The following is a 23,583-nucleotide window of genomic DNA, read 5'->3' as shown; positions in this document are numbered from 1 at the left end:
TGGACATTTAGGTTCTTTCCATAGTTTGTCTATTGTGGACATTGCTCCTATAAACATCCAGGTGCACGTGCCCCTTCGGATCACTACGTTTCTATCTTTAGGGTAAATACCTAGTAGTGCAATTGCTGGGTCGTAAGGTAGTTCTATTTTTAACTTTTTGAGGAACCTCCATGCTGTTTTCCAGAGTGGTTGCACCAGCTTGCATTCCCACCAACAGTGTAGGAGGGTTCCCCTTTCTCCGCATCCTCGCCAGCATCTGTCATTTCCTGACTTGTTAATTTTAGCCATTCTGACTGGTGTGAGGTGGTATCTCATTGTGGTTTTGTTTTGTATTTCCCTGATGCCGAGTGATGTGGAGCACTTTTTCATGTGTCTGTTGGCCATGGGGATGTCTTCTTTGCAGAAATGTCTGTTCATGTCCTCTGCCCATTTCTTGATTGGATTATTTGTTCTTTGGGTGTTGAGTTTGCTCAGCTCTTTATAGATTTTGGATACTAGCCCTTTATCTGATATGTTGTTTGCAAATATCTTCTCCCTGGAATGGGCCTTTTTACTGAACTTCTGGGTGATGCTAGGTTGTCATTCTGATCACTACTCTTTGAGCAGTACTGTTGTACCGCTGTCTGATTTCTTCCTGGTGGTATCATTTAACTTCTTCTTCTATTCTCTTTATTACATATAAAGTGGATTTCTAATCTAAAGCCTTGCTTAGGTTCATACTGTGCAAGAATACTTCATAAGTGGTACTGGATGCTTCATATTTCATTATCTCAGGTGGTATGTAATGTCTTATTAGACATTATCTCAGGTGGTATGTAATATCTTAAGATTAATTAATCTTATGATTAGTGTGGATGAGATAGATTCCCCAAGGCTAAGATTGATCCCAGAGGCAGAGAGGTGACAGCTTGATCTCTCCATTGTAACCCCCCCCCCCCCGCCGAGAGATTGTGAGTGAGAGAGTGCTAGGGGGTGGAGAGGTAGAGGGAGGGAGAGAGAATCTTAAGCAGGCTCTCTGCCCAGCGCAGAGCCCAGTGCAGGGCTCAATGTCACCACCTGAGATCATGACCTGAGCTGAATCCAAGAGTCAGACACTTCACCGGCTGAACCACCCAGGCATTCCTCCATTGTAATATTGCTATTTGAAACTAATAGATAATTGTTCAGTGGTACTCAGGGACCAGGGAGAGCATTTGATTATCAATAAATAAGTAGTGGTTTTAATGTATATTACCTTTGCTTGAAATAGTTATTTAAGTAAGTGTAGATCATGGAAAATTTTGTATTTAATCATTCTTTCTAAATTAGTGCTATTTTTTCATTAAAGGAATGTTTCGTCTACTGGTACTCTTTGGTTACCCATAAATATAGTACTAACTAAAGAGTCAGGATAAATGCACAATTAGTTATTTTTAGTTACCAATTTTCAGAATAAAGTTTCTAACTGGAGCAGGTAGAAAGGAGTTCTTATTTAGTAAAGTAGCAAAGACTATGGGTAGATAGGCCCTATTTGGTAGGGAATATCAAAATTTCAGTTTTCAATATGTCAACTTTGAGATGTCTATTAGACACCCATATTAGAGTTCAGTTGTAGGAAACATAAAATACCTCTAGCTATTTTAAATAAAAAGCTGTACTGTACAGATAATATGATGAAAGAACTAGAGAAGGGTCTAGTAAATCAAATATATTGGTGGCCTACAATTGTTGCCGCATTGCTTTCTTTTTTTTGCCCCCCTTCATATGTGGCATCATGAGATATTTTCTATGACCAGTAAAGTAATGGAAATAAATGGATTCTTCATGATACCATAGAAATGAGCTACTGAAGTATTACAGACCTACTTGAGTGTTACTATAAGATAGGGAAGGAAAATCCTTGTGGTGGACAGAACTTCAGACAATTGATCCTAGTTACTAAAGAGTGATAGCCAGAGGGATGGATGCATACTAATGCATGGACAGTGGTTAAGAGCTTGCCAAATAGGAATTTGGAAGAAAGTTGGTTTTCATAGACTAAGAACAGAATGAGATTTGTTTTATATAAATGGTCATCAAAGAGCATTTGTTTCAAAAGACGACCTAGTTAGGTAGGCAAGGTACCCCATTCTATAGATGTCAGCATCTTTTAAAAGCAACCCTAGGGGGGTGCCTGGGTGGCTCAGTCAGTTAAGCTTCTGCCTTCAGCTCAGTTCATGATCCCAGGGTCCTGGGATAGAGCCCCGCATCAGCCTCCTTGCTCACCAGGGAGTCTGCTTCTCCCTCTCTCTCTGCTCCCCAATCATGCTTGTGCTCGCTCGCTCGCTCTCTCTCTCTCTCTCTCTCTCTCTCAAATAAATGTAACCTTTAAAAAAAAATCAATGCTAGGGCTTGCACAGTGAACACATAAACAAAGTGGCCTTCATGCAGAGATGGGGGAACATATGGGTTTAACAACAAGTACTTCTGCTCAGCAAGACTGATTTGACTCTTGTTATTGCTGAGTACTCTGCCTGCAAACAGATCAGCCCTGAGCCTGGCTATGGCTCTCTATCTTAGAGCAACTGGTCACCCATTTGGTGGCAAGTTGCTTACATTGGAGTTCCTCTATTGTGGAAAGTTAGTAATTAGGTCTCATTGCTATGAATGTTTACTTTAGATGTGGATTTGAATTTCCCATCCACCCTGTTACTGGCAACACTACTATCTGTAACCCTACTAAATACCTTGTTCAGTGAATTTGCATTCTGTACTGCTTTTGATCAAGGGACTCAATTATATCAAAGAAGTGAGGCAGTTGGCTGATGAATCATGGGCTTTGCTGATTTTGCCATGTTTCCTGTTGTATTGCATTGTATTCTACCCAGAAGACAAAATTTTGTGAAAGTAGTTTTTAGTTCCATAAACAAAATACATGGGTCTACAAACCAAGTAGTGAAGATCTAAGCGTTACCTCTTAACTGCCAATGGCCCACGTTTCCTGCCCCTATAACTCTGAAATCTGCAGATTTAGAGGAATTAGTATGAGAAGAGTACTTTCACATGGGAACATGACAATGGTTCAAGTGAATTGGACATTGAGAATTACCTGGCTACATTTTTGAACCATATGACTGAACCAACAAATGGAAAAAAAAAATAGTGAATTTGCTGTGCTGGAAAAGGTGATCAGTTCTAATTATCAGGCGGAAATAGTGTTGCTACTACTACTCATAAGAAGACAGTATCTAAACTCATCAGGCAACCTGGGCTGCCTCCTTGGAGAAGGTTGAAGTGAATGAGTCCATTGTCTAGGAAGGTAAAAATGGCCAAACTGACTCTAGAAGACATAGAAAACCTAAACAGACCAATTACCACCAAGGCAACAATTATTTTGGTACTCCTTAAAAAAACAAACAGGAAAACATTGACCCTGATATTTTCACAGAGATCTCTACCATACCTTAAAGGAACAGGAAACTTTGATTCTATTTAAACTGTTGGAGAGCATGGGGTGGGGGTGGGGGAACTCCCGGATTGTATTTATAGAGCTCACATGAAATTGATATCAACCTCTGATGATGCAAATCCAAAAAAGGAAAATTATAGATTGGTCTACTTGTGTATGAATGCCAAGCAGCTCTTAATTAAAAAAGAATAGATGGGTATGTTCTCAACATTATAAAAATATTTCATTTTAAAGTCTACACGGAGAAACTTGAGATAGTCTCATTAAATTCAAAATATGGCACTGACATATGAATTGATCAGAAGACTTCAGACTAAATGGTTCAGAAGAAATCCTAACACACTCGGAATTTAATATATCTAAAGGTGGTATTTGAAATACATAAGAGAAAGATTACCAAAAGAATGATATTGGGACAGGTGGATAGTTATCTGGCAAAAGAGTGAAGTCAAATCCCAATTTTATCTCTCTATTAAAAGAAATTTTGGGGGCGCCTGGGTGGCTCAGTTCATTAAATGTATGCTTTTGGCTCAGGTCATCGTCCTGAGGTCCTGGGATGGAGCCCTTCTCCCTCTGCTCCTCCCCCGGTTCATGGTTTCTCTTGCTTTCTTGAATAAATAAATAAATAAAATATTTAAGAAATTGTTTAAAAAAGAAACTTTAGATATGCTTAAATGAAAACATGAAATAGAGACCATAAAATTATTAGAAATACAGTGGGTTTTCTTTTTAAAAGATTTTATTTATTTATTTGACAGACAGAGATCACAAGTAGGCAGAGAGGCAGGCAGAGAGAGAGGAAGGGAAGCAGGCTCCTGGCTGAGCAGAGAGCCTGTTGTGGGGCTCGATCCCAGGATGTTGGGATCATGACCCGAGCCGAAGGTAGAGGCTTTAACCCACTGAGCCACCCAGGCACCGCTACAGTGGGGTTTTTTTTGGTTGCAAAAGGAAACTATTAAATATGACATAAAACCCAGAAACTATAAAAAATGATAAATCTATAGGTGTGCAAAATGAAAACTGTCAGGAAAAAAAGGATCATAGAGCAAATAGCATAAATAAAAATTAAAGGCAATTACACAGAAAAGAATTTGTAACTCATATAACAAACAAAAAATTAATTTTCATATTTTAATAGGTCATTAAGTACAGTTTTTAATAGGCTATTTAAATAAAGTTAACCTTACTTAAAAGGTTAATTTTCTTTTTTTCTCCTTCCAAGAGTGTGGTGATTTTTATTAAGAATGACTTTGGTTCTAAGAATTCCACCCTTAATTCCATAATACAGTCATTAAAAAGCAATTATACAAGAGGAAATACAAAAAAATTATGGTTTTATGAAGAATTAGTTAATGTTATAAACTGATAGTTCATAGAAAAATAAAAGTATCTCGTAAATATTTCAAAGTTTCTCAGCCTCTCTCATAAAAGGATAAATGTAAATTGAAATTAGCATGAGATACAATATTTCTTCTCTCACATTGTCAAAGGTCAAAAAATTTGAAAACATTATGGGTATATAAGGGTGTAGGAAAACAGATACCCTGTTCCTGGGGGAGTGTGAATTGGTAGTAATAATTATAAATTGATTACTGACTGTGTGCCTTGCACTTGTTAAGCACTTAAATTTGCTGATTTAATCAACACAATTGCCTTTCGTAGGGAGTATTCTTATTATCCTCATATTATAGATGAGGAAATAGAAAAACCAAGAAATTGGACAAATAACCCAAAGTCACACAGTTGGTAAATGGAAGAGCCAAGACTTAAGATGAATTATTTTAACACTAGCACCCACTTTTGGTGGGTAACAGCCCTGAATTGTTTCAACAGCAAGTAATTGGGGAATAGGATAAACTCTCAAGAGAGCATACCCCTTGATTCTGTAATTCTACCTCTAGAAGTTTTTCCTGCAGTTACATGCAAATAGATGCAAAATGACATTCATTGCAGTAAAGGAAGATTGGAAACAACCTAAATATACATCTCCAGGGGACGAATTACATTTTTTAAAATTTTTATGTATTTGACACACATAGTGTGCACAAGCAGAAGGAGAGGGAGAGGCAGTCTCCCTGCTGAGCAAGGAGCCCAAAGAGGGGCTCAATCCCAGAACCCTGGGATCATGACCTAAACTGAAGGCAGACAATTTACTGACTGAGCCACCCACATGCCCCTCACGGGACAAATTATTTAAATTGAAGTTCATCCATACAAAAATGCTACTCAGCTTTAAGTACTGAGTAGATTTCTACTTACTAGTTTCACTTACTACTCTACGTAGTAATATGAAATCCTCTCCAAAATACAGTAAAAGGGAAAAAAAGCAACATATAGACTAGTGGGTAGGAATGCTAATATCTATGTAAAAAGCCAAAGAACACCTGCATTTTTATATATGCATAGAATATTTCTGGAAGAATTTTTGAAGTGATACCATTGGTCCACCAGGAGGGAAACTCGGTATCAAGGAATGAGCTGAAAACAGATTTTGAATTTTGTACTTTGAAAATGTCAGTCTGTATAGAAGACAACAGAGCATGTGATTCTCAAATATAGAATATTTGCACTGAGATCCCTTTGTGAAGAGTATAACCTAGTGCCTCACACAGACTTGGGTGTAGATTCGAACACTGGTTGATCTACTGAGAGGGACAGGGGCTTTGGAGCTCTTCTGGTTCCAGGCAATGTTGTTCCTCCCCCCGCTTTGGTATTAGCTGGAGGTAAGATAAGTTTGTAGAGCTCCATGTGGTTGGGGCAAGACCCCACTCCTCACACCTCACTTTCCAACCTCAACTGCTGCAAAGCATTCTTTCACTCCCTAAAGCCCTTCAACCGTTGTATTGTCATTCCTCTAAGGCTCTTTCTTTGTACTCTCTAACGCAACACCATCCCCACTGTCCTTAACTTCGGACACTATGTTATTCTGCCCTGTGGAATGAATAGTCCATCAGTAGCAAAATCTCCTATATTTTCGATTACTTTCCCCAAATTCCCTTACCTTCTTGCCTTAATAGAGAGACCTAGCTCTCCCAGGAATTTCTAGCTTCCCCTACAGCCCTCAAGTGGTGGCTGTTTTTTCTGTCATACACTTCAGACCCCCTGTGCTGGAGCTCTTGTCAATGTCTTGATATCTTTCTTCTCACTGCTATTTTGAGACCATTTTCTTCCTTCTCTTAAAAAACCTCATTTTTGAAGCTCAGTCCATTAGACCCCACTAGCTTAGTGCTACTTGTTGGGGTCCTGTGCAGACTACTAGTTCATGCTTCTTACTCCTTGAAGACATTAGTTTCTGTCTCACTGTCATTCTCTCCAGCACTACTGCTGCCATAGTTCTGTGTGTTTTTGTAGATGTTGTCTGAGTTTTTAGCTTCTTCAAAGACCTTGATCCTACACTTCATTCACCTCCCGTAATCATACTTCTAGAGCAGTGGTTCTCAAAGTATGGTCTCTGGACCAACATCATCAGCATCTCCTGGAAAAAATCTCAGACCCTAGATTACTGAATCCAAAAATTTGTGTTTTAAGAAGCCCTTCAGGTGATTCTGATGAATATGGAATCAATTTTTATTATTATTTTTATATATTATATATTATATTTATTATTATTTTTATTATTAATACCAGTAACAGTCTCACTTTGAAGCATCCTATCCTTCATGTGGCTATTGGCCTCTGTCTTTCTATTAGCAATAATCACGCCTCGGTTAAACCTCATTGGCTACAATACTGCCACTGCGCAAAGCTAGGCCTCTGTCTTTCTAACTTAATTGATGTAATCTCTCAACTCCTAAAATTTTTCATCTCCTCCACCCCGAGACCACAATTAATTGATTCTACCACTTTTTCATTAGTTCTTAACCCTTTTTGTGTTGCCACTTTCTGCTTAACCAGCCATAATTTGATTAGTCTTTGACTATTCTCTTTCACGTAACACAAGAGTAGACAAATCTTGTCAGCTCTACCTTCAAAATATCTCTGGAATCTAGCTTTTCTTATAATCTCCACTTTACTCAATCCAAGTGCAGTCATTTACCACCTGGAGTATTGCCACTGTTCTGACTTTTTTCTGGCACCTACAGCATCTGCTTTCCACACACAGGCTTGAGTGATCCATTTCACATCCCGGGTCATGTTGCCGTGGTGCTCAAAAATCAGCATGCTTCTCCTCTCACTCAGAACAAAAGCCAAAGTCCTTGTAAGTGCTTGTGAGTGATCTGATTTTCCCTGTCCAGGAAGTCATTTCTTCTACTTTGTCCTCCTTCTCTCCTACTGTGAGGTTTCGTTTTATCCTTAGAACTTGTTATCATGTAACATACCTTGAATTCTCTTAGTATTTCTGTCCCCCACCATTAAAATGGAAGCTTCCTGAAGGCAGAAGCTTGCTTGTTCACTGATAGAGCCTCAGCTTCTAGAACCCTGTCTGGCAAATAGTATGCACGCAGTTATTTGTGAATACATGAATGGATGCCACTACTATCTATATGGCTGAAGGCTAACACTACCCTTTTATTCATTCATCAAATATTTGATCATCTATTATATCCCCTGCACTAAGAAGATCGAATACGGGGAGAAGCCCCAGAGTTTCAAGTCTAATATATGAGTACAAATAATAAATAGATATAAAAAGATAATAGTGTAAGAATCAAGATTGCAAAATGTATGGATGTTTAAGAACAAATGATGAGGGGGCGGTGACCTAGCTAATGTTGCAAAGCCAAGGAAGCCATATAAGTCTTTCCCAAGGAAGTGATGACTGATTAATTGGACAAAGTGGCCATAGTGGCAGAAAGCATGGGGGGTGGACAGTGCAGAGTAAGTGCAGTGGCGCTATGGGAGAGGGAGCATGGTGTATACAAGGGGCTGAGGAAGGTCCAGAGAGGCTTGGGGAGGGATCCTGAGAGAAGAGAAGTTGGAGACTTACTAATTATATCTCTTTATTCTATTCAATAATGAACATCTTTTAAAAAAAATCTTGCTTTATATGATAGAAATCCCCCTTCTGATCTCTAAATAGGTATCAAATTGCTACCTAATTTTTATATACTTAGACTCTAGCTTCATAATCATCAAATTAAGAGCACCCAAAAGGAAAAGATAAATGAGAAAATGAGTACATGCTCTGGTGAAAAATTGGCTTTGTTGATTTATGTTTTGAAAGTGCTCAATTTATCAGGATGTCTAAGGAACGGAACATTCTGATTAATTTATTTAGTTGCTATTGTCATTGTAACTGAGGCTTAAGAATAAAATTAATTTGCTTAAATATTTTTAGAAAATCTTGAGTAGTTTTAGCTCTTTCCTGACTAAGGGGATTGTGTTACAAAGGTTGAATGGAACATATAGCATATACTTTTATACATAAATATTTAAGGGCTATAAGCCTTCAACTACAACGTACTTATCCTCATAAGTCCCAAGTGACTGTTTCTTATTTCCAAAAACTTTTATTACCTGACAGTCATGATATAGGGAGAGGGGCAAATAAAAGTGGGTTTTCATGATAACGTTTGAGGACTACCATTAGCTACCTAGACCGTTTCCATGCTGGGACTGCCTCTGACCAAGAAATGAAGCAACCTCTTTCAACAAATACGCCAGGTAAGGTAAACTTAACTTGGATGTTTAATCTGAGTCTTGGCCTCTGAAGTTTAGAACAAGTGACTTGACTTTGTTGTGCTTTAATGCAAGTGAGCCCTAGATTTATCTGCTTAGTCTCCTGGTTAAAGGCGAATAGTCCTGTCCTTTCTGGCAGTTTTTCACCTGATCCAGAATCATACATTGCATCACTTGTCCTCTCTTTAGCCTTCTTGAATTGGGACCAGGTCCTCAATTTTATTTTACAGTATTGAGGGTTTTAAGTTCTTAAGAGTTTCAGACCGTTATTTTGAGAATGTCCCCTCAGTCGGGGTCCGTTTGAGGGTTGCATCATCGCTTGATCCGCATTATGCACTTTGGGCAGTTACCATAGAAGTGCTGTGTGCTCGGTGCTGTGTGTCACGCATCACAGGGTATCACGGGGCTTACGTGTCCATTTGTACGTTAAGGTTATGGTCAACTCTGATCACTTGACTAAGGCAGTGTTTGTGAGATGTCCCCATTGTCAATGTCCGCTTCTACCCTCTGTAATGAGAACAATAAAGAGGGACAGAGTTTAAGAATAAGGAAACATTTTGTTCCCCAACTGACTGTCACTGATGGTTGTACCACCCATTGCTGATTCTTGCCTGAATCCATTATTAACGGGTGAAAATAGTGATTTTCTGTCATTCCTTCCATATTTATTGTCATTCTACTATAAGACAGAGTTTTTCCTTCTCCTCCTTGGTAAGATGTAGTCTTTACTCCATTTCATATTGTCCCTGGTTTGGCAGTAAGAGTTCCAAGGTATTCGGTCTTTCATCAGTTCTTTTTTTAAAATGAATGATATAAAAAATAGTTAATAGAGGCCCACAGAATACAGTGGGAATGAGAAGCCAGAGAGGTGAATTCTGTTGGTGATTAAGAAAGTCTTTAGTGAGGAAGTCATATGGAAGTAAGCTTTAAAAAAAAACGGCAGAATTTGGGTCGCCTGACTGGCTGAGTGCCTAGAGCGAGCCGACTCTTGATCTCAGGTTTGTGAGTTCCAGCCCTATATTGTGCATGGGGCCTACTTGATGAAAAACAAAACAAAACAAAAAGTAACAGAATTGTCATAGAAATGGTGGTAAGGTAGAGTGGAAAGAAAAACGGTCTGAGGGATGCCTGGCTGGTTCAATCAGTTAAGCGTCTGCCTTCGGCTCAGGTTGTGATCTCAGGGTCCTGGGATCGAGCCCCTCATTGGGTTTCCTGCTCCCTGCTCCATGGGGAGTCTGCTGCTCCCTCTCCTTCCCATTCATGCCTTCTCTCACTATCTCAGTCACTATCTCTGTCTCAAATAAATAAAATCTTAAAACCAAACCTGTCTGAGGAGTGCCTGGCACGTCTGGTATTTGGCAGGTAATTGAGCAGTTTCAGAGCATGATGGGGAAGCAGTAATGGAACAGAGAAACCTCTGCACTTACTGAGCTTCATGCTAGTCTCTGCTTAGAATTTCCTCTCCTGTCCCACTGCTGCTCCTGCTGTCTGGCTGAGGGGGGTAAGATGAGGCGTGTGAGGAAGGAAGGAGGGAATTCTAAGTAGTGAAAACCGCAAGAGACGAAAGCCCCACTCACATACTCCCTTTTCCTGATCCCTGGTGAGAATTAACCAGTCTCTTCTCATACACTCCAGGGGTGATTGGTGTCTCTCCATTAGCAAGTCTATTTTATGCTGTTTCTATGTGTTGGATACATCTTCCTCCTTTAAAGCACAAACCATGTGTTAACCGCTTTGCTCCGGTACTCAGTGCAAATGTTCAGTCCATGTTTCTGGAATCTATGTGAGAGAGGAAGAGGGGAGGCTAGGTTGCAGTTGGCTGGGGAAAGACTCTGAGTGTCATTTTGAGGGGTTCAGGCTTGGCCACAGGCAGTGGGGAGCCCTGGCAGCTCTCTGCTAGTGCGGGCCTGATGGAGGCATGATGCAGAGGTCATGGAAGGGGGAGAAGAGCGAGATGCCCAAATGCCTGGCAGGAGCCCTGGAGGAGCCACAGCACGACGGCCAAGAGGGATAGAAGGCACCGAAACAGAATTACCATCTCATGAAGGTGGGCACTTCGTTCGAATGGAGGGATTGGAAGGTAAAAAGGAACAGAGCAAGGTTTTGAGATTTTTAAGACTGGGTGGTAAGGAGACTGCCAGAGGCCACTTAGCAAACTAACAAGCACAGGGACAATGACAGAGACTGTAGGCAGTTCAGCCTGGCCCTGTCTTTTTCTCTTCCAGTACAGGGATCCCCCTGAATTCAAAACCTTGTGTCCTGTTGAAGGATGGTATAATATCAAATATGAGAAATGAAATATTGTCTCAGCTGGAGGCACAAGAACCGACGTTGGTGTTATGGACGTTTTCCATGAGGCTTTAGGGATGCTTTTATGAAAAGCAGATGCTAGTAACTTTTTTTTTTTTTTTTTAAACCTTGAAACATGGCCTTGTGACAGCAGCTTACCTTGTAAGAAATGGCCGTTAGCGTTCTTTTGGCTCCTCTGTCCCGCCTGCACCTTCCTAACAGAAAATTTGCTTTGCACCTGCTCCAACTGGATTCTAAGTGATAAACATCTTGCAAGCCCAGAAAATTGTAGTATCAAATCTCATCCTCAACTGTGAGGCAGCACTCTCATCGAATCCCCGCTGAGAGGCTTTCTTTCCCAGTTCCCCAGGGAAGAGTCCTTTCTCCCCTGGCTCCTTTTCAGGGTTGAACTTTGACCTAAGCCTCTTTTCAGCTCCCAGCATGCATTGCTCTGGGCACTGGCCCTGACCCAGCCCTGTGTACTCTGCCCCACCCTGCGCTCATCCACGGGTCAGGCCTGGGGAGCCCGGGGGTCACTGGGGAGCCCAATTCTAATAATGAACATATTTATCTCAGGAGAGGAAGTAAACCTTCCTGTTCTTTGCAGCTTATTACCCCCCCCCAATAAATGCTGATGGAACATTTGATATATTATCTATGATTTGGTAAATATACATGAGCTTTGCTTAATAATACAAAGTTGCTTTCATCCACATTTCCTTCATAAATGTAATGCTTTGTTCTAATTCATGATTTAAGAAGAATATACCTATTTAACTGCTAGGAAAACAAATGTTTTAAAATACTGCCATGTTTGGGAAAACTCATAAGAATTTCAAATAAAAACAGCAAATACTACTTAAGTAGATGTAAAACCTTCTGACTGGACTTAGTGTATGGTTTTAAAGCGAAAGAAAAGAAGTGCTGATGAAGATTGTATAACTTTGTCTTTGTTTTCCTCTTAGGTTTTTCTAATAGACCAAAGTCATTAAAAGTAATTCTCAACCCCCAGAGCCACAAAAAAGAAGCTACTCAGGTCTATTATGAGAAGGTTGAACCACTATTGAGGATTGCAGGAATAAAGACTGATGTTACAAGTAAGTCATTTTCAGAATATAATTTTGTCATTTAAAAATATCATACTTAAGGAAGCAAAACAATCTGTATTTGTTCTTAAGCCAAATTGAGGAAACTACCTGTAATATCTAAAGGTTTTTTTGTGTGTTTCTATAGCCTACTACAGCCAGCTCCAAGGATTATCACTTATTTTGTTCTCTTCGTTGTGTTATTAGAATGTCAGTATTGTCTTCAGACCTTTTTTCAGACTTTAAAAATTATTAGGAATCATTTCAAAGGGAGCTGTGCACTTTTTGATACCTTCATTGAGATTTTGGCTATTTACACATTATTTCTACAGTTTGGCAAGCAATTGATTTTTGCTCACTTAAATGTTTGATGTCTTTCCATGGAATCCTTCATTAGGTGGTTTTTGTTCTGACTCTGACCCCTGCTGGTTAGGTCAAAACTAAGCATGTAACTGCCAGTTTAGATGAATTCAGAGAAGCCAGTAGCTTAAATTCATTGTCTAAAACAAGAAAGGTGTTTAGGTTTGTGCTGAGGAAAATAGAAATTTGCCAGTGCTAAAGTTAATAGAAAGAAGATTAGCAAAATCCTTTTCAATGTTTTGAATTTGGTGACCAAATTCCTTTGTTTCCTTTGAGACTGATTTTTCCCATGGTGGTGGTGGGGGCATTGGATTGAGAAAAAGGGTTGATGCTATCAAAAATCACAACCCCAGTTTTCTGATTTTATTTCTATGTAGCTTCACTAACACACAGTGCAAATTTCTAGCAAATTTAAACTGATGAAGAGTATTGCATAATAAACCTGTTCAGAAAACAAAGCCATAGTGTACTTGGATTCTCCTAGTCTCGTTTATAAATTCCCGGGGAAGGGATTCAGAGTGACTTGGTTTTGCTCAGCTGAAACTGAGGGAGATGGGTCTCACAGTATAAGATTTGATGCCCTCACTTCATGACTTGATGTATTGAGATAGAAGAAGTTTCTCTAACAAAATTTTTTTTTAAAGATTTTTGTTCATTTGACAGCACAAGCAAGGGGAGCAGCAGGCAGGTAGAGAGGGAGAAGCAGACTCTCCGCTGAGCAGGGAGCCTGATGCGGGACTCGATCCCATGACCCTGGGATCATGACCCGAGCTGAAGGCAGAGACTTAACAGACTGAGCTACCCAAGTGCCCCCAATATTTTTTTTTAAACAAAAAGTTCAGCCACCCCAAAAGGCATCTATTACAATGGAGGTTCAAGAGAAATTACCATGAAAAATTCAGGAGGAATTTGTGACTAAAATAAAACTGTCATGAGAAGTTAATCTTTTACCTTTGTGGGTTTTGGCTTACTTAAAGGTAATTTAAAAGGAAAAGAAACAATTCTTATCTATCATTCCTTCCTACTGAAGATTTTACGATTGGTGGGGGAAAAAAGGTTGAATTCTTATTGGGTGGAGACCATTAAAAGTTGAATGAGCTTATTGGCAAACTTAATAACATTATTGTGTTTCATTGATTTAATATCCAGGATAGTTTGATGTATATACTACTATGTATCTTCCGGTTCAGGAAACTCTTGTAGAATGCCTTGTGTTAAACACTGTGCAGAATGCAAGATGAATAAGTTATACTACCTGCTCTTGTGTGGCTCTTAGTTTATTGGGGATTCAAATAAATGTAATTGGGATATAGATACAAGAACTTTGGTGTCTCAGAGGGTGATATTTTGATCAGAAGATTTGAAAGTACTTGAAACAGACCGTTTTGGAGAGTCAGAGGATTTTTGTGGTTTTCTTTACATAAGCAGAAGAAGCAGCAGAAGGAGAAAAATAAGGGAAGGAAGGCAAGCTTGCAAGCACATATAAGCGGGGTGTGTGTGTATGTGTGTGTGTGTGTAACCCATATCTTTGGAATTCCCTAATTCGCTTTGGCTTCCTCAGTTTTGACTTCATCTTAAATTTAATCCTTTCTATCATCAAAAAATTGTTGACAGTGGATTAGATCCTTCTTTGTTCAAATCAAGTGGGATAGGGAGAGGTGTGTGTATGTGAGAGATCCAACATACTTTAATACTGAGCAAGGATTAAAATTTTCTCCTGTCAGTTTGACTGTCTTATAATGTGTGCCTGAGCTGGAGCATGCAGTCTCTTAACTCTTAAGACCCATCCCATGGGCTGGAAGTAGGACCCCCTTTTCCTGAAGGCTGAAAATACCTGAACTGAATCTGGGTTCTATTAGGGAGAAAATAAAAAAGGCTCAAGTGGCTTCTGGGAAGGCTCCCAACCATGTCCACTAGAGGAAGTTTAAATCCAGATTCTGGACTGACATTTGTGCTGTACTCCGTAGTTTACTCATCATGTATTGATCCAACATTAGTGTCAATTTTTTATCATAGCACTGTCATCTGGTTTAGCAGCAATGATCCTGCCAACAAAATAGAGATTAGGAAGGAAGAGACCGCTCCTAGAAGAAAGACTGGTGCATGAAAAACCTGATGGAAGGCAGAGGAAATGATAAGAATGTGCTTGCTTTCCTTCGTATTGAGGAGAAGAGTTTTATGTCCTAGGGCTCTTTTTCCTCTAAATTTATAAACATTATTGAATGTTATATTTAGTTCAACATAAAATTAGGACATTTTATAAAGCAAACTTATAATTTTCTTATATATTTGTGCAGAATGGCTAATTATTAGCTGCCTAACACTCCTCCTATAGGCAAAATTATAAAACTGCATCTTTTGCATATAAAACCATTTTAGTATGTATATTAGCTAAATACTTATATTTTGAAAGTTTGCTATTTTGTGCAAAGGACTGAATAAACATATGGATCCTTGAAAAGATTAGAATCTTCTTGCCTGTCTCACAGTATAGTTTTGTAGTTTGAGTTAGATAATACATTTGAAACTACCTTATATATTATGAAGTGCCATAGAAAGATGGTCATAGGGGCGCCTGGGTGGCTCAGTTGGTTAAGCAACTGCCTTTGGCTCGGGTCATGATCCCAGAGTCCTGGGATCAAGCCCCGCATTGGGCTCCTTGCTCAGCGGGGAGCCTGCCTTTCCCTCTCCCTCTGCCTGCTACTCCACCTGCTTGTGCTCTCTCTCTCTCTCTCTCTCAAATAAAAAAATAAATAAAAATTAAAAAAAAAAAGAAAGATGGTCATAATGCTGTGCATGTCTGTTTCATAAATTATGTAGTAAATTCAATTCACACCTTGAAAGAAAAAATACATGAAAGAGTAAAACAGAAATGTATGTATTTTCTGGACATCCAGTGTGACCATTATTTTAACATATCTTGTGTGCATTGCTGAGTCTAAATGGAATAGAAACTCCGTAATATATTTGACATGATGATAAACTCACTAGGAGATAATGCTTAGATAAATGAGGCAGGATTTGAAACATTCTAGTTTGATATGTATATTTTAAAGGATTTTTTTTCTATAAGTTTCTTTTAAAAATGAATAGCAAAATTAATAGCTTGACTAAAAAGTAGGTAGAGCATCTGAAAATCCATTTTCCCAAAGAAGACCTGCAGATGGCCAACAGGTACATGAAAAGATGCTCAACATCACTAATCATTGGGGAAATGCCAATCAAAGCCACAGTGAACTATTACCTCACATCTGCTGGAATGGCTCTTACCAAAGAGTGTTGGTGAGGATGTGGAGTGGGGGGAAGGAACCCTTGGTGCACTGCTGGTAGGAATGTAACTTGGTGCAGCCACTGCAGAAAACAGTATGGAAGTTCCTCAAAAATTTAAAAATGGGGGCGCCTGGGTGGCTCAGTGGGTTAAAGCCTCTGCCTTCGGCTCAGGTCATGATCTCAGGGTCCTGGGATCGAGCCCCACATCGGGCTCTCTGCTCAGCAGGGAGCCTGTTTCCTCCTCTCTCTCTCTCTCTGCCTGCCTCTCTGCCTGCTTGTGATTTCTCTCTATGTGTGTCAAATAAATAAAATCTTAAAAAAAAAAAAATGGAGCTTCCATATGGTCTAACAATTCCATTTCTGGATATTTACTCAAAGGAGAAAAAATCACTAACTCAAAAAGATAGCTGCACTCCCATGTTCGTTGTAGCACAATAGCCAAGACATGGAAGCAACCTAAGTGTCCATCCGTGGATGAATGGAAAAGAAAATGTAGGGTCTATATATGTGGGTATATGTGTGTGTGCATGTGTACACGCACACTTACACACAATGGAATATTATCTGGTCATTAAAAAAAAGGAACTCCTGACATTTGTAAGAACATGAATGGACCTTAAGGGCATTATGCTAAGTCACCTAAGTCAGAGAAAGATAAATTGCCATCTGATCTCCCTTATTTGTGGAATCTTAAAAAAACAAAGAACGAACCCCCAGTTGAACATACAGGTGTAGAGAACAGATTTTTGGTTGCCAGAAGTAGGAGGTGGGAAATGGGAGAAATGAGCGAAAGGTGTCAGAAGGTATAAACTTCCAGTTTTTTTAAAAAAAGAATCACCACATTAATAAAAATATACTTTTCCTTTTGGTTACTGCTGAAACCCTAACTACTTCTGAATATAGATCAGCGTCTTTTGAAATTCTTGAGCTGAACTTGGATCCCCCCTCTGTTGCCACCACCAGTGCAGTATCCAATAATTGTGTCAGAAAAACTTCTGGAAGAACTTAGAAATGGAGTTTTTTTGTTTTTGTTTTTTTTCTAGTAACTTGTTGGCATTTGAGTCGAAGAAGAACATGAGTGGTAAGCCCAAGCTGGCCTATGATAACCTTTCTTTATCCTTCTCCCAAAATAGAGCAGATTTCAGGAAGTACATTATTTAAGGTCTAAGAGGGTTTTTGAGAGATTATAAATTCATAGAATAATTCATAGAACAATAAAGTGAGAAAAGGCACCTGAGAGATCAAACTGGAAATAACTTGAGAGTGATCTAGTTTAATTTCCCCCATGTGGTGGAGTGTAGGTGTGGCCTGACTCATGGATGAACTCTCGGGCTTTGCTTGGGGACCCTATGTCAGTGTCTGCCATTACTGGATAATACTGCTGGGCATTATTGAGTCAGGGTCACTGTACCTTGTGCATATTAGAAAAGACACTTTTTTTTGTTGTTGTTGTTCTAACTTATATAAAGGTGCCCTTCTCTCTGAGCTGATTCAGCCCAAGGCCACCAGCATTTTGAGTTAGGTATACTGGCTAGATTGCAAATGTAACTGTCCCTTTGACCAAATGCCTGTGTGCAATGCATGAACTTTAGGGAGAACTTGTGAGATGACTTTTGCCTTCTTGTAATTTTTAGAGTCAGTGTTCTCTTTTGCCCTAGTACAAAATAAATGCATCCCATCTTGCGTATGAGTCATTAAAGTATATGAAACAGATAATATGACTGCTCTTGATCTCTCTTGTTCATGATAGGCAGTTCCATCTCCTTCAGTCAATTTTTGTGTTAACCAACTGTAGACCTTATCATACTCACCATCATTATCATGGTCAAAGGCACATCTGTGAATTTAGCCTTGATCTTTGCCAACTCAGGGCTCATGGGAGTGCCTAGTCCCCAGATAATTTTTACTTCCTATTTGGTCCTGGTGGAATTGTAAGGAAAGTGGAGTTTGTTGTCACCTCCCCCTCCCCTCCTTCTAGGGTCATGAGTTTAACTTAACAACACTTTTACCAAATCTCCTCTTGGAATTTTTTTTTTCTCTTTCGCTCTTTGTCTCTACTTAAAGCCTTCCCTCCCTGGAAATGCCTCCTGTTATTCCTGATCTTGCCCAGCAGAAAGCTAGGCAATTTGATAAAATTGAGTCACAAAAGATGCTAGTAGGTCAGGGCATTATTTCTTTCCAATTTTACCTGCATTTTAATAAAAATCTGGAGAGTACCTGTTCATGCATCATATCAAGTGAGAGGTTCTTTTTGTTATTCCTTAAGTAATTGTGGATGTACATGAAAAATCCTGTTTCCAGTACTCAGAGTCTGGGGTTTGGAGCTTGTCTCTGATGACAGTGTAGACTCATCCGTGGAGGTTGTGTAGAAGAAGGATAGGAGATCTGAGAAAGTCATTCTGGGGAGAGTAGGATAAAGGTTTGAGGCAGACTGGGGAAGACTGTTACACTATCCACATTAAAAAATATTAGTGCTGGACCATGGGCATTGGCTTGAGGTGGGATACTATAGCAACAAAGACCAAAACAACTGGTCTTGACCTTGGAGTAGTTGTGGAGAGTGAGGAGGGAGACAAGCTAGGAAGTAATTTTCCTGTCTTGGGAGCAGGGAGGAGATGATGGAACACAAAGAACAATATATTTGAGAGGCAATCTGAAGGTGGAAATAACAGATTCCATCTGGAGCTAAGTTGGAAGTACCTATAGGTCATCTCCGTGTCTTATCCCATTATAAAATTTTATCACCAGACTAAGAAAGGTTTCTTGAAGTCCAGGTTTCATCTGATTTTACTACAGCCTGTTTCCTCATCAACATTCAGCATTAACATCAAGACATTACTTTCTTCCAATCTTGTCTCCTTGAGGAAGTAATATATAAAGTGAAAGTTCTGGTGTTTGGAGGAATCCCAGCACTGAGAACTGAGTTCAAAGCCTTGCAAAGAATGGAATCTCCAAATTTTCTGAATACAAGGGGCATAGGGTATCATTCTTATTAGAAAAGGAAAACAAGTGAAAGAAAAGGCCAGTAACTTTTTGAAACTGCATTTGTCTAGCAGTCTATTCCTCATGTTTATTTGGAATGGGATGATTTGAATCTGGCTCTTTCTCACTCCAGGGCCTCTAACATTATGTCTAAATAAATACTTCAGTTTCTTCTACTGTATCTAAATAGTAGTCTCTATTTAGTCTACTGTATCTAAATAGTATTCTCTATCCTTTATCCCTGTTATTTTTTTATAATCATTTACTACTACTTCATATTGTACCTTTATGTTTTAAAATCAGCATCTCATTTCTGTCTCCAGAATATGAGCTCCCTGTTGCCAAGGACTTCATTCTTTTTGTTCATTTTCCTAATATCTTGTGATCAAGTTTCTTTCATTTTTTCTCTTTGTTCCAGGTCACTATTTTTTTCTTTTTTAACTTTTCCAATGTCATTTTAAAAATTACTCTTCTTGGATAATTTGCATCAATATATCATCAAATTCTACCTGCAAAATCAAAGAAATAGAATATTATTTAAAAATTTTCTTGAATAAAGGTAGTGTTTAGCCATAGCCTAGTTTTAAAGCTACCTTTGTATTGGATTTGAAAAGCTTTACCAGAGTAAGCTGCAGCCTAAAAGCAAGATTTGATAAACTGATTCTCAGCATAAATATTTCTTCATAATATCATTAAGTATTTTCAGTGTGTGTATGTATATAACATTTTATTTTCTATTTTTAAGGTTTCAACTACTTGCTGAGGTTATAAATGATCAACACAATCACTTATGATAACTTAACCTTCCAAGTTTATTAATATAAATATTTTATCCTTAGTTTCCTCCTAGCTTTCTTCTGATTAGAATTTAATACAGAGAAGTTTTATTCATGTGAATGTTAACAGCCTTTGAATAAGCTGTGGGAGAATTACAAGGTAATGCTGCTGGATACAGAATGATTCTTTTTGACACCAAGACTAATAATTCTTAACAATATCTAAAAAACATTGTAGGAAAAACTTGAACCATGCTGGCACCAGGGACAGACAGGCATGAAAGATTAATGTAATCTTGCATATAATGATGCACATTCTTACACAAAAAATCCATCTGCAATGTCATGTCAGTCAGCAGAAATCTTTGATGGGTGGATACAGCTGGGCTGTCTCTTCTGGCAGTGCTGCCCTAGAAAATGCTAAATGTGGTTGGGATGCTTGGTGCCATCTGCAGTGTGCCAGTTTGTGCTGTCTCCACTGGCATTTACAATACTGCGTAGGGCATCACGACTGTAGAGACAGCGATAGGGAGTGACAGATCCGTTTCCTCAGAGGCTTGGGCGCTGGTGGGTCCGTGCCACCCTCCTCCTCCGCTTTGGGTCTGTTATCATCGGTGTTGGCTTGCCTTCGTTATTTTCACGTCCAGCTCCTCCTCTTTTTAGTCTAGCGGTTCCAGATACACATTCTTCTAGTATGTAAATCTTACACTAACCTTTCCACTAATTTATTCGTGTGAGGTTGCCAAAGCGATTTAACATTGACTGTTTGATGCCAGCTAATGTGCCTTATTTTCAAAATACTGCTGCTCTTAGGCTTCTGATTTGAGGGAAATGTATCTTCTTTATAATATCAGGAAGGGAACACTGAACAGACATGCACCACGATAAATGATCTGACTGCTGTGTGTGGGCTAGCTCCAAATGACTTATGTAGTTGGAACAAATATATGACCCTCTTTTACATAAAGCTATAAAACACATCAGGCAAGTAACACTTAATCCTCTTTCCCATGATTAAAATATAAATATTCAAGGATAAATGTTGTTTTATGACCCGACCATATGTTTATGATATTGTTTTGCCAAACTAAGTGAAAGAGTGTAGATCATTGTTTAAGACTTTAACCTGTTTTTTGGGTTTTGTTTCTAAATAGTAACAGAGTACGAAGGGCACGCTCTGGCACTGCTGAAGGATTGTGAACTCCAGGAATTTGATGGGTAGGTTATGTTATCAGTCTGTATGTGTCCCATGGCCCATGTTCTGAAATGTTTTCGTTAGTTTTTAGCCACATATTTGGGGCTTGTAAGTATTTCAGTATTTGTGGTGTATGTAATTAGACTATTTCATTCGTATCTGTATACTAACAACGAATGATCACAATATGGCCTGGTCCTCTGCCTCTCAGGATCAGGCGTAGGAAAACAAAAGGAGAGATATCTAAATGCTGGGAAATCAAAGAGGACCACATCATACTGACCTAGTGTGCATATATTTGAATCTGTAGTCCTTAATTCTTGGCTTTAACCGTGTGAGTATCTAGAAAAGCATTGATGGAAGGTTATATGGTATAACTGTATTGGGATCCTCTTTTGTACATTTATTGATAATATTAATAGTTACCGACTGGTTCAGTTGGCTGTGATTGCAGGTAAATATTCTATACATACAAATATATTGAAGAGCCTGGGTGGTTCAGTCAGTTAAGCATCTGCCTTTGGCTCAGGTCCTGATCTCAGTGTCCTAAGATCGAGCCCCATGTCAGGCTCCCTGCTCAGTGGGGAGTCTGTTTCTCCCTCTCCCTCTGTCCCTTACCCCCTGCTTTTGTGCTCACACATGCTCTCATTCTCTCTCTCTCTCTCTCAAATGAATAAATAAAATCTTTTAATATGTATATATTATTTTCAGTATAAATAAAGATGCTAATTTTAATTCTTTTGTAATTTAGTGGCTACCAATTAAGTGTGCTATCCAGAGTGGGCATTGGAAACTGTTGTTTCCAATACATTGCTGGAGTGTGTAGAATTCATTCACTGTCATGCAAACATTAGAAATGGGGCGAGTGACATACTTTAATAACCATTTTTTAAAAGTAGGCAAATCACTTTGCAAAATGATGGATTGATGTGTAAGACAAAAACATTTTAGGGAAGATTTTTTTACAAGAGTTGATATTTCAGGGTTTTAAAAGGTGGCAATTATGTGAATAACCTGTGTCACATGGTAATGGGCAGGAAACAAAATGTAATATCAGGAAGGACAGTTGTGTCTTTGAACTGTAGAGTGAAAGGCTTTGCTCTTAAAGAACTACTAGAATATATTAGGAAGGAAAGTAATGCAGTCAAAATAGAGCATTATTAGGGTTGTTTTTCCAGAAGTGCTTAATATTTTTTGATAAGAAACAATATTAGTGGATGAAGAAGAAAGTTTGATAAGTAAAACAAGACTTCAAAAAGGAATCTGAGAGGAGCAAATCTAGATGGCAACATTACATGAATATTGACGATGAAGAGTATGAGGTAGGAGATTACTTAAGAGCTTTACACTTAAAGGGGTGCCTGGTGGCTCAGTGGGTTAAAGCCTCTGCCTTCAGCTCAGGTCATGATCTCAGGGTCCTGGGATGGAGCCCTGCATCCGGCTCTCTGCTCAGCAGGGAGCCTGCTTCCTCCTCTCTCTCTTTGCCTGACTCTCTGCCTGACTCTGCCAACATGTGATCTCTGTCAAATAAATAAATAAAATCTTTAAAAAGAAAAGAGCTTTACACTTAAAGCTAGACAGATTAACAGGATACATTTCGCAAACTATCTTGCAAGTATACAATTAAAGATAATTGGGGTACTACACAGTGGTTAACTGAACATAATAAAAATTAAAATACTAAAAAAATTAAAAACTTTTATAAAAAATACAGACTATTCCAATGTTCTAATAAATTCCTACTTTTACACTAAAATTTTTTTTTTTTAAATGGCAACTACATTAGAAAAAGAAAAAAAGTGATTGGGGGACTCATGCCCACCACCTACTGCCTGTTAGTATAGTCCTGAAACACAGCTTTTGAATATATAAGTGTGGCTGTATTGCAGATAAGTCCTTTCTTCAAAACATAATTATATAAATAATGAGGGTAACAGATACCATAGATATTAGACCTGGTTTTGCCCATCAGCATTTTGAAGTTCTATGTGCTATGTATATGTGTGAATGTGCTATGTATAAATACGTTTCATTAGTAATTATACTATGTAAGGATGAAGAAGAATTTTGCAGAGGGGCTCCTGGGTGGCTCAGTGGGTTAAGCTTTTGCCTTCTGCTCAGGTCATGATCTTAGGGTCCTGGGATAGAGCCCCGCATTAGGCTCCCTGCTCAGCAGAGAATCTGCTTCTCCGTCCCTCTCTGCCCCTCCACACTGCTTGTGATTTCTCTCTCTCAAATAAATAAAGAAAATCTTTTTAAAAATTTTGCAGAATGACAAAAGACTCAAGGGCAGTATAGTGATTTTTTTCTCTGAATGTACTTAATTCTTGTTTATTTCACATGGTAGGTGTTGTTATTTAACAGTGTGGCCCTAAAAGGGATGCAGATCTTTCAGTTATTAGCCACATTTTTTTAACCACATAGTTTGACCTAACTATCCTGTGATGTAAGTTCAGTGATTTGATGGTTTCTGAATTCCACAGCATGCTGATTTATTTAGGTCTTATAATAATTTAAAATTTCTATTGAAAATCATCTATTTTCTAAGATTTCTTCAATACCTCATTTATTTTCATGGGC

At 38.8% G+C, this 23,583-nt stretch overlaps 1 protein-coding gene across 3 annotated transcripts in view; it reads left to right on the top strand.

Annotated features, from left to right (window-relative positions):
• Window positions 1-23,583, top strand: part of LOC111160390 (ceramide kinase like) — a 116,381-nt gene that overhangs the window by 71,027 nt on the left and 21,771 nt on the right. The window contains exons 3-4 of one of the 3 annotated variants that reach the window (XM_022523520.1): window positions 12,301-12,432; window positions 20,963-21,026. The exons of 1 other annotated variant lie outside the window; for it this stretch is intronic. In XM_022523520.1, the coding sequence (XP_022379228.1) occupies window positions 12,301-12,432; window positions 20,963-21,026 (196 nt within the window). The remainder of the gene's footprint in view (window positions 1-12,300; window positions 12,433-20,962; window positions 21,027-23,583) is intronic. One more of the 3 variants, XM_022523603.1, reaches the window with a different exon arrangement.

The sequence above is a fragment of the Enhydra lutris genome, unplaced genomic scaffold (genome assembly GCF_002288905.1).
Source record: "Enhydra lutris kenyoni isolate GAN:26980312 unplaced genomic scaffold, ASM228890v2 scaffoldscaffold1, whole genome shotgun sequence".
NCBI lineage: Eukaryota > Metazoa > Chordata > Mammalia > Carnivora > Mustelidae > Enhydra > Enhydra lutris.
This window is presented reverse-complemented; position numbering and strand designations above follow the sequence as displayed.